At 41.3% G+C, this 12,004-nt stretch overlaps 1 protein-coding gene across 1 annotated transcript in view; it reads left to right on the top strand.

Moving 5' to 3' along the window:
- The first annotated feature begins 322 nt into the window (after nt 1-322).
- Nucleotides 323-12,004, top strand: part of cspg4 (chondroitin sulfate proteoglycan 4) — a 78,385-nt gene continuing 66,703 nt past the window's right edge. The window contains exon 1 of the mRNA XM_058076147.2: nt 323-463. Coding sequence (XP_057932130.2) covers nt 391-463 — 73 coding nt within the window. The 5' untranslated portion in view covers nt 323-390. The remainder of the gene's footprint in view (nt 464-12,004) is intronic.

The raw sequence follows: 12,004 nt of genomic DNA, 5'->3' as shown, positions 1-12,004 counted from the left end.
GATCATATTTATTTGCATGATTTCCTGTGGGAAAAAACGAAGTGTTTGACTTTACAGGGTCCTTAGAGAATGTTTGATGATTGCAAGCAGTGGTCTCATACTCTAATGTAAGCGAAGGGGCAAGAAAGCCAGACAGGATGTGATTCTTCAGTCTCGGAACATGTGTGTAAGACTGTTTGGAAGGACTGGAAGGCGGGTAGGGGTGGGGTGTTGGGTCTGAGAGAGGGCGTCGCTCTCCTGGTCCCTCCCCAGGCCCAACCCGGCCCCTTTACATAGAGGAGTATCCTGTGTGTAAGGTCCCCTAAAAGTGGAAAGTCATTCAGGCCCCGGTGAATGGAGTGTGTCTTCAAGCGGCGAGAGAGTGGAGGACTTAACTTGCAGCACTAAAACATGAGAGCCCTGTCGTTTGCTCTGGCGGGCATCGTCCTGCCCCTGCTGAGCCTGCCCAGCCCAGGTCATGGAGGTGAGTAGTAATTATTATTAATTATTATTATCTGTGCACCCCTCATGCATCTGGAAGAAAAGTGGCGCTTAAATCAGGTGTAAGATGAACTTGATCACACAAGCATCGTGAGCTTCGTCTTTTTGAATGAAAGTCAAGCCACTGAGGTATGCTTCTTTTTTAATGCTTCATTTTACTGCTTCCACGTCTGCACCCTGAGAGTGTTTGCATTTGCTGTCGTCAGAGGTCAGCAGTGAGAGACAGACAGGTGAGAAGACCGGGAGGTCTCTCTCTGCATGCAGCCATGAATTGCTCTTTCACTACGTATCCAAACAGGGGTGCTGCCTGGGAAGAGAGGGGGGGGGGGGTGGATGAAAGTCAGAGTGCAGTGTGAGTTTGTCAGGGAGGCGGGGGTCCATACAATGGCTCCATAGTGCACAGGCACAAGTCAGCCTCAGTACCTTTTTCAGTTGTGACGTGAGGGAGCTGTTGGACTTCCTCCTCACGAGAAGTACAGTTTGTGTAGGATGCACAGCATGGCTAAACAGAAACCATCATTGCCTTGAGACGTTTAAACATAACATATATTGTATTCTGTTGACATATTTGCAACTGAAATAATCTGCTTTTCCCCATAGAAAGTAATGGAAAAATACATTTTGTGTGCAAAGGTTAATGAGTTAGATCACATAAACAAATATATACAGTTAGAATTTGCAATTTCATTCTGTTAGTTTAAGTGGCCAGACAAGATAAAGAAAAAGCAAAATGCATGGGCAGTGATCGTTTGCTGCTCGCTGAACTGAGGTCTCGTGTGGTTCGCATCATAAAAATCATAAAAGTTCCAAATGAATGCAGTTGGCAGGATTGTAGAGGATCCGCAAAGAAGGAAAAATTGTATGAAAACATCGATATGGTTTATTTTGCATTATTGCATTGACAACAAAAAGTCAACATACTCACAACAAATGTCTGAAATTGAAATCTTATTACTAATTGTACACACCATCCTCTTTAATAATGGAGAACCGCAGTAAAAGGACACATTTTAGATCAGGGGTCTCAAACTCAATTTACTTGGGGGCCACTGGAGCTCGGGTCTGGGTGAGACTGGGCCGCATCAGGTTTTCAAAAAAAAAAAAAAAAACGCATTTATTGAAAACTAAAAAATTTTAAAAACTTTGCTTTGGTTCCAATTTTCTACAATAAAAGCTCTGATAAAACATTCCACTGTTCTCAAATATCTTACTTTTTATTTTTCTGCACAAAATAAGATGAAAAATAAATAAACAAATCAAGAATAAAGAAAATCAATCAATCAGTAATAAATACATAAATATAATAATAATAATAATAAAACGTCAAATAATAAAAACTTAAGAAACCACATATAGTTGGTGGGTAGACAAATTATTTTTTTTAGATTAAAATGAACAAAGCATTATTAGAGCCCTGTAGACATGACAAAACACGACTATAGTCACATTTATACTTTTTTTATTTACAACATATTGCGCAACTGCAGGGTCTTGAGACACATGCTAACTCCAAACTAGAGAGCTAGCGACCTAAACGGTAGCCTTCAAGTTATTTCCTTTAAACTTAAATAGCCAAAAACTTACCACTTCCACACGGATAGGGAGGATAAATATTAACAGTTATTTAACCTTTAACATGAACATTAATCAAACGTAATAATTTTTTCTGGGTACATGATACCATACAGCATCCATATCAAACTTGCGCGGGCCGCACTAACATTAAACTTTCATATCAAGGCGGGGGCCTCAAACTAGTGTCCTGCGGGCCACATTTGGCCCGCGGGCCGCGTGTTTGAGACCCCTGTTTTAGATCCTTCAAGGCCACCATAGTGCTGGTTTATGGTCAGGAACACAACTTGCTAACCTTGTCTGTCACAAAAGAGGAAAAGTAGCATGCGTTCATTAAAGCATGAAGAGCTTGAAGATTCTACTTGTGTCATATTGGCAGGATCTTTGCATCGTCTTGCAACGGCTGTCAGTCGCTCAATCTCGCACCGCAAATTGCACTCCAATTACTTGCGGGCAAACCCTCTCCACGAGCGTCTCATTGGCGGCTAATGTGCCGAGGCATCGCCTGATTTGCACAGAGTGTTGCTTTGTTTCACTGTGAGTTTGACGCTCAGCCGGAAAAGCTGGAATCAATCCATCTTTAGTGGCGTGAAAACAGTCATCTGCCCTTCCATTTACAGGAGACTCTGTGGCATGTCCTCGTGCAACACGCAGTGCATTAAGTCGTGATTTCAGTTAGTAACGTTTGGCGAATAGTGGCACGAAGGGTGGCATTTTCCACCTCATCAAATTGATGGAAGACAGGAAAAAAACATCAGCCCATATAATTGTCTTCTGGCACCCCCATTCCTCCTGCCTTGACCCTGGAGAGCTCACGCTAATGTTGGCCAGATGTAGCGAGTCTCAGATTAGATTCAACCTTTCGCTTCTACCAGCTGTCAGGATGGTGGCGGGTGGGGGGCTGTGGGGGTTCTCCACCAAGGTTCCATCACCATCCCCATGTTTACATCTTGAAATGTCACAGGCCGTGTACCACATCAAGTCCACATGCCAAAGCGGTTCCCGAGCCATTTGTTACAAGAAGTCTGCGCTGGGCACCCTTCGTCCAATCGGAGCCTCTCGCTTCAATCACAAGCAGATTTTGAACAAACGGGAGCCCAGAGAGTAATCTCCTGCAAATGTAATAACATTTTCCGTTCATGCAACCCACAACTTTTTCCACAATTTTCTGTCCTCATGTTACCCACTCAGAGGTTCCCCAGGAGCAGCTCTGAATGCGTGTGCTTCAGCAAAAGGATTGTTGTCCAGCATATGTTGTCTCACCTCCTCCTCAGCCCTCGGGTGCTAAATACCTTTGGACTTTACCTGTCCAACTTTAGTATCGACTGAACAGGAACAGGAAGAAGCCTTGGTCCACATTTGATGGTGTCTGTATGTGAAATTGGACATGATAGATCCATATCCTCGCAGCACTTCAGCCCTCTGTGGTTTCTGTCATGATGAGGACTTTCCTTCAACCAATGCCCAGAAGTTTGAAGAAAACTGACAAGCAAGGCGTTCTTTTCCCGACTGTAAATAGGTAGTGGTGTTTCCCAACATGGACGGGATGCTTGTTTCATAAGTCTGCTTGCAAACAGAAAGCTAAAAACCTGCTATTTTGTGAATTTTGACTGATGTGCGAAGGACTCGTGTATGTTCGCCGACATGCACTTCCTACAACTGATGAATGATCTATTCATTTGATGAATAGATGAATAATTCCATAGTTCAATAAATGGATGGGCAGATGAATTGGTGGATGGTTAATAGACAGTGGAAAGGGTGCATGGTTGGGTGAATGGATGGATACATGGATGGACTGGATGGATGGATGAAAAGATGGATGGCTAATCTATGGTTAGTTGGGGGTTGGATGGATGGATGGATGGATGGATAGATAGATAGATGAAGGTGGCGGGATGGATGAATGGATGAAAAGCTAGATGGCTAATCTATGGTTAGGTAGGGGTGAATGGATAGATATAGATAGATGAAGGTGGCAGGATAGATGGATAGATTGATGGATGGATGGATGGATAAAAAGATAGATGGCTAATCTATGGCTAGGTGGAGGGGTGAATGGATAGATAGATGGATGAAGGTTGCAGGATGGATGGATAGATTGAAGAATGGATGGATGGATGGATGGATGAAAAGATGGATGGCTAATCTATGGTTAGTTGGGGGTTGGATGGATGGATGGCTGGATGGCTGGTTGGATGGATGGATGGATAGATAGAAGGTGGCGGGATGGATGAATGGATGAAAAGCTAGATGGCTAATCTATGGTTAGGTGGGGGTGAATGGATAGATAGATAGATGACGGTGGCAGGATAGATTGATGGATGGATGGATAAAAAGATAGATGGCTAATCTATGGTTAGATGGGGGGTGAATGGATAGATATATTGATGAAGGTTGCAGGATGGATGGATAGATTGAAGAATGGATGGAGGGATGGATGGATGGATGGTGGAAGCATGGACAGGTGGATGCATAGATGGATGAATAGTGGGATGATGGATGAATGGATTGAAGGATGTTGAATAAAAAGCTAGATGGCTAATCCATGATTAGGTGGGGGTGAATGGCTAGATAGATGGATGAAGGTTGCAGGATGGATGGATAGATTGAAGAATGGATGGATGGATGGATGGTGGAAGCATGGACAGGTGGATGCATAGATGGATGAATCGTGGGATGATGGATGAATGGATAGAAGAACGAATGGGGGATTATAGGTGACAATGAATGGATTATAAAAATGTGAATAATGATAGAGGGAAAGATAGATAAATAGATAAATGAAGAGTGTAAACCGAATAACCGTATGAGTAATACATGAATAATGGTTACATGAATAGAATGATGGGTAGATGATTGGATGATTGGCAGAATAGCTGGATGATGGACAGATGTTAGCTGTTTAGAGCAGTCAAATGATGAGGGATTGAAATAGACGGGTGAATAAAACACCTACAACCGTAGAGTGGGTATAACATATTAATGATGGTAATCTAAAAAAGATGGCATAAATGTATGAACATCTAATCGCTAAGTCTTGTCTATGGAAATTTACACTTCAACTGCTCATCTGTAACCACTCTAAAAAGCATACAATCTCTGCCTCGTGGTTTGGGTCTATTATTATTTTCCAAGATGTCTCTGTTTGCAGTTGCACAGCCTAACTGGGGATTTGGATCCAGCCAGTTTATTGTCACCATGGCAACAAGCAGACAAAATAAATATGGAATCTGTCTGTGCCCTGAGAAGCGTCTCTATACAAGGTAGCGCTCTTGCGACTAATAAGTCCATTAGTCCATTTGCATTGGGATATTGATGATTTACTGATGTTCTAAGAGGCTGGGGGGGGGGGGGGGGGGGGTATGCGCACTTGGTGACCCTCATCTCACCTCTTTGTTTAAACACAAAGTAGGATGAAATCCAAACAGGGAGTGTGTATAAATTAGCGGGATTTCTAGGGATGTCTTCAATATATGACACAAAGGTTGTAGTTGATTCGTTCAAGACACTTTTCAAAAAAAGTCAAAGTTTATAAATGTTCTCCTAGAGCTTCATTTGCAGGCTGTGATGGTTTATTAATAATATTCAAAGCTTCCAGCATGAATATACGGGGGCTAAAGATAGCCGTCTGTACATGGCACCTCCTTATACAGTACAGTGCTTATTAGATCTTGTTGCCAAAGGTGCAATCTTATATCTGCTGACCTGAAGCAACACGGCCGAGGTAGTGATTACACTCCTCTTCCCGTAATGGAAAAGCTGGTGAGTTTGATTAGTGTAACAGTTAATAACTGTTTCCAAAGTGTCCTTGAACACCACACAGAGCTGCTGTGGCTGGAATGTAAGTAGATATTATTGCTTCGTTATTTTTACAGGCTTGGAAGCAGTCTGTTTAGTGTTTTTACGCTGTTTTTACGCAGTGTTTCTATTGGTTACAGAATAATCACACAAGATAAAAACATAACATGTCAGAAACATGTGAAACATGCTATTGCTGTCAGCCATGTAATCAAAGCACAAACTATTTCAAGGTTGAAGCGAGACCATCCCAATTCTTAGCCAAATGCTTTCCCAGTTCAGACATTTGAAGGCTGATAATTTCCTAGCATGCTACAACGACTAAAAATATCTTCACGGTCACAGTTATCCCAAGAATTCTTTATGCGTCAAAGGGAATATTTTAATACGCTGCCATTTAAGTCATGATGTGCTATACATATCACTATATTGACAGTTACTATGGTACCCATTATGTCATTGGATGCTCATATCACCTTGTACTTCGGTACGAGGTGCATTATTTAAAAAAACAACAACAAAAAAAACCTTAAACCAGGGGTCTCAAACTCAATTTACCTGGGGGCCACTGGAGCTAGGGTCTGGGCAAGGCTGGGCCGCATCAGGTTTTCCAAAAAAAAAAAAAAAAGCATTTATTAAAAACAGAAAAATATACAAACTTTTTCAATGCTTTGGTTCCGATTTTCTACAATAAAAGCTCTGATAAAACATTCCACTGTTCTCAAATATCTTAATTTTTATTTTTCTGCAAAAAATAAGATGAAAAATAAATAAACAAATCAAGAATAAAGAAAATCAATCAATCAGTAATAAATAAATATAATAATAATAATAAAATGACAAATAATAAAAACTTAAAAAACCACATATAGTTGGTGGGTAGACAAATTATTTTTTTCAGATTAAAATGAACAAAGCATTATTAGAGCCCTGTAGACATGACAAAACACGACTATAGTCACATTTATACTCTTTTTATTTACAACATATTGCGCAACTGCAGGGTCTTGAGACACATGCTAACTCGCAAACTAGAGAGCTAGCGACCAAAAACAAAAAAAATAGCCAAAAACTTACCACTTCCACACGGATAGGGAGGATAACTATTAACAGTTATTTAACCTTTAACATGAACATTAATCAAACGTAATAATTTTTTCTGGGTACATGATACCATACAGCAGAGGTAGGGAACCTATGGCTCGGGAGCCAAGTAGGGCTCTTTTGATGACTGTATCTGGCTCTCAAGCATTTCTTACCACAATAAAAAAAAAATTTTGCTAACATTTTAAAGTAAACATCACAGAAATGACTGTTAAAAATAATATTAAAAATCAACAACTTTCTTATGCATTTTAATTCGTCCATCTATATTCTGCTGCAATACGGCCAAACATATCTAACATATCTATCTTTCCTGATGATATTTTCCAGGTCAAACACCAAAACTTGATTATTACTGGGTAATGCTGTAGTCTACCTCGGTCATTGAGATGTCAAAAAAACATGTAAATGTAAACTTTCCTCCTTTAGTCAAATAGCTAAAGCTGCAGAACCAAGCCTTCTGACGAAGATGGCCAAAAGAATGAAATACGTCTACGGAGTACGGTGCAAAACTATGCAGCAGCAGAAGTTGTATTAATGGCAACAAGTATTTGATTTATTATTAGACACTGCGCTGCTCACGAAAGTGTGCTGGCCACACCCCATTGGCGTGGGGTAGTGTGCCTGGTCTACGTAATTAGAGCCCATTATATCTAAAACTGTTGGTCTTACATAAAAATGCACACATTTTATTGCATTCAATGTTTAAAAAAATGTATATGGCTCTCACAGATACACATTTTAAAATATCTGGCCTTCATGGCTCTCTTAGCCAAAAAGGTTCCCGGCCCCTGCCATACAGCATCCATATCAAACTTGCGCGGGCCGCACTAACATTAAACTTTCATAGCAAGGCGGGGGCCTCAAACTAGTGTCCCGCGGGCCGCATGTTTGAGACCCCTGCCTTAAACTGTATTATGGAAAGCAGGAAGTGAACAAATGTAACAGTTACTGATTGTAAAAGTACCAGATGGAGGGGTAAGATTTAATAAGCTTTGCTTCTTCCTACTCCTTTTGGACATGTGGAACTGTGAACTGATTATGGGATGCACTCAATTGTAATCTGATGCATGTTCAAATGAAATAAAACCATTACCATTGAAAGTAGAGGAAAAGCAGCCAAGACCAGATTTATTAAAAGCTTGTATTTGGACCTAGCATATTGACATACTACAAAAGTACGAAACCATCAGTCGGCCATGCAGTCCCATAGAACCAGGTTTGACGAGACTTTCAGAGGTGCCTCAGAACCAGGGAAAATTTACAAGTATTTCCTCATGATCATCAGATGTTGTTTGTAAGATGGTTGCTGCCGTTGGGAACGTCTTACGTGTATCATTTCTACCCGTAGAAAGTCTTATCATTGGAAGAATCTATAGCAGTATACCGCTATATAAAACACCTACAGTACTGAGTAACATAATAACAGATTCCTTAAACGTGCACCCTACTGTAATAGCCGTAGTCAATTACTTTCAACCCAACAGGGCAGGAGTTGGAAGTGTTGGTTTACCCTATTACATCTTAGATACTAACACTCTGCTGTTTATACAGAATACTCAGAAAGCAAGCGTTTAATGATGTTACGGAACATGAGCAATTGATCATTCATGTAACTGATATGTGAGGAACTCAGGTTGAACATCTGGTGAAAGAACATGCGCACTAAGTGCAATCATACTGTGATTTTCTGTGCTTCCCGACCACCTCAAAGTTTGGTGTTTGCAGTCTCTCATCCAAATTCTTCAGCAGAACCCTGAAGCTAATCTGGAGAGGGCTTTCAACCCTCTTGGGGGGTCTGAACAATGCAGAGTTGTTTATTAGGTAATTCATTAAAAGGCGTCAAATGAACACATCTGTATTGTTTTAGCTTCAGTGATGCATGTATTGATAGACATACTGCATATTTTGCCCCATCTGGCCCCTAAATATTGGTCATTGATCACATAGTGTCATTATTCCCGATGTCAGGAAAATAAATATTCCGCTATGAAGTAGGAAATGCCTGATGAAGCTGTGAAAGTTTGATAACACGAACGACAGAAAAGTGCATTGTTGTCTTCAAATTTGCAAATGACGGTTCGCTCCCTCTTGCTCTCTTTGAGGCAGCCTGTCAGAACATGGTGATATTTTAAGGCCGTGATCTCCTTGGTGGGGTTAGGCAGCCCACACACAATCCTCATTTAGCCTTGGGTGCGTACACAAAGAAGTCGCTGTACGTAAACACAGACCTAGATCTCGTCCTCCATTTGGGAGGTCAAAGGGCTTGGCGTTGTGTTGATCTAACCCTGTCAATCAGATTAGTTGCTGAAAAAGGATTTAGTGATGGCCCACGCCCACATTTTAAGCCCACAAGTGGCAAATTGTTGATATAAGTGTGATTGTGACTGTGTTGCTGAGTAATTCCGGGAATTCCAAGGACGCAGTTTTGTCATGCCACATTAGACAAAGAACAGGAGGGAAATACTCTCAGATGCTTGAGCAAGGAATCGAACCCAGGTCCAAGGCTAACCAGGCTAACCACTCGTCCACCATGCGGCCTGGGTTATATAAATATATGCAGTATATATTTAAATTAAACAATATATACACAAGTCGGCACGGCACTAACCACATGTCCGCCGTGCCGACAAGTGGTTTCCTCCCACATTCCAAAAATATGCTAGGTTAATTGGCCACTCCAAATTATCCATAGGTATGAATGTGAGTGTGAATGGTTGTTTGTCTATATGTGATTGTGATTGGCTGGCGACCAGTCCAGGGTGTACCCGCCTCTCGTCTGAAGACAGCTGGGATAGGTAAGCGGTAGAAAATGAATGAATGAATGAATATACACAGTATGTTTATATACTGTGTGTATTCCTATAAGTACATCAACAGCTACGGCAATGTACTGCCAAAAACAGCTGATTTTAGGCATTCCATGTATTCAAATCTATTTTTATTGTATATCACATTCATTTCTTCTAAACTTGAGAGGCCAAAATCTTATCAATTCCAACTTTTTTCTACTCTTTCATGTCAGACATGCCATGGATGAATGAGTGACTTTAAGCAGCGTTAATGTAATTTAATGTAAGGTAATGTCTCATCAATGTTATGTATCATTACTGCCATCTACTGACCAGAATACTATATATCCTTTGTATTTCAATATGTTTTGTTTAAAATAGACCATTGTATAACTGCGAAACAAATCATTTATGGATTGTAAATAAGTAAATAAACAAATAAATACAAAACTGTGGTGAGACCAGCCATGTTGTTTGGTTTAGAGACAGTGCCACTGAGGAAAAGACAGGAAGCAGAACTGGAGGTAGCAGAGATGAGGATGCTGAGGTTCTCACTGGGAGTGACCAGGATGGATAGGATCAGGAAGGAGTACATCAGAGGGACATTACATGTTAGAGGCCTTGGAGATAAAGTCAGTTATCGGCCAGACTGAGATGGTTGGGACATGTCCAGAGGAGAGATAGTGAATATATTGGTAAAAGGATGCTGCCAGGTAGGAGGCGTAGAGGAAGACCAAAGAGGTTTATGGATGTAGTGAAGGAGGACATGAGGGTAGTTGGTGTGAGAGAGACAGATGCAGAAGACAGATGATTTGCCGAAACCTGAAGCTGAAAAGCTGAAAAAGAAACAAGAAACAAATAAACGCAACATGAAGCAAAACTCGAATTTGAATAAATTATATAGAAGTCTGGCAACAACTTGCTACCCGCATACCTGCCAGACCAAAGACGTGTTTGGTACATCTGTTATGTTACATCACCATTATGTGATTTCAGGTCAAAAAGGCAACTTCAAGGCTGCAAAGGAAGCCAAATGTAAAAGTGGAATGAATAAGTAAATACTACATAATGTACATAATGTCATTTCATAGCAAGTTCAGTCAATTCTAACCCAGAGCCAAGCCGCTGGAGGACAAACAGGCTTAGATGCAGTGTGTCATTATTTACCTACAGGGCCAAAAGGCGTGAACTGTCACTTTGAGAAATCAAAGTGCTGGGTGAAAGACGGGCTTACATCCATCGGCCTTCCACACAGCAGCAGCAGCAACTCAATTGGCGTGTTTATTTGCGATAAGAGCTTTTGGGGCGTCCAAAATGGAAACGCCAGAGAAAATTCTCATTATCACACAAGTGCCAAGTTTTCAATAAGAAGGAATTATGCATGACCAGATGTTCTGATATGGCCTCTGTGGCGCACGACTTTTTTATTTATTTACCAAATGAATAAAGAGGATTCAGTTCTGTTTTCTCCGCCTTTTTATCACTGGAAATAAATTAAAATGATAAAAAACCAAAACGGGCAGTGGCGGCGGAATGATGTCCCCTGACGTCGGCTCTCATGACCTTAAGTCCTTATCGTCGTCAGCTGCTAATTGAATGACTCCACATCATCACGGGGGTATCATTTAACGTGTCCATTAGGGAGTTAGGACCAGCATGACATTTTGGAGATGTGTCGCATGTATCTCACATGCCCCTGACGGACGGAATCAGGTTGAATGTAGCCCGCAGGGGACGCTCGTTCAGGCGTGTGGAAAAACTGCGTGTGTCACGGGAAGCGATATGATGCTGAGTCATGCATTTGGAAAGTGCCTCCAACATCTGGAGACGTCTTGCTTCGCTGGACGGCAGTAAGAGGAATCGTCCGTCTGCTTGTCTATTGCCTAATATAGACAAAACAAAACAGCACTGAATGCAAAAGCTGAATAATTTATGTTTATGGCAGCACAGCAGTACACATAGAGACATTTGTACATGTCAAGTGAGGAACAATGTGATACCTCGGATATGCATATGAGTCACCGCTTTAAATATAGCCGTAAGGAATCCACTGGATGTGCAGGGACTCCCTCCAGGCCCGAGGCTGCATGAGTCACAATCATAAGGCGGCTTCATCATGAGACCGCGGCCAATAAATTTGCTTGAGCTTCATAGTCCATAAGCATTCCGTATTGGCAACCATAAGTGACGCTATCCCACACAATCTAGCCTGGATGCTGGGATTTAGACAGTTTGAACGTACGGCCTTTCCATGT

Source organism: Doryrhamphus excisus, linkage group LG1, assembly GCF_037039965.1.
Source record: "Doryrhamphus excisus strain RoL-2023G ecotype Guam linkage group LG1, RoL_Dexc_Guam_v1.1, whole genome shotgun sequence".
Lineage (NCBI taxonomy): Eukaryota > Metazoa > Chordata > Actinopteri > Syngnathiformes > Syngnathidae > Doryrhamphus > Doryrhamphus excisus.
The sequence above is the reverse complement of the archived record's forward strand: the minus strand, read 5'-3'. Positions and strand labels throughout refer to the sequence as shown.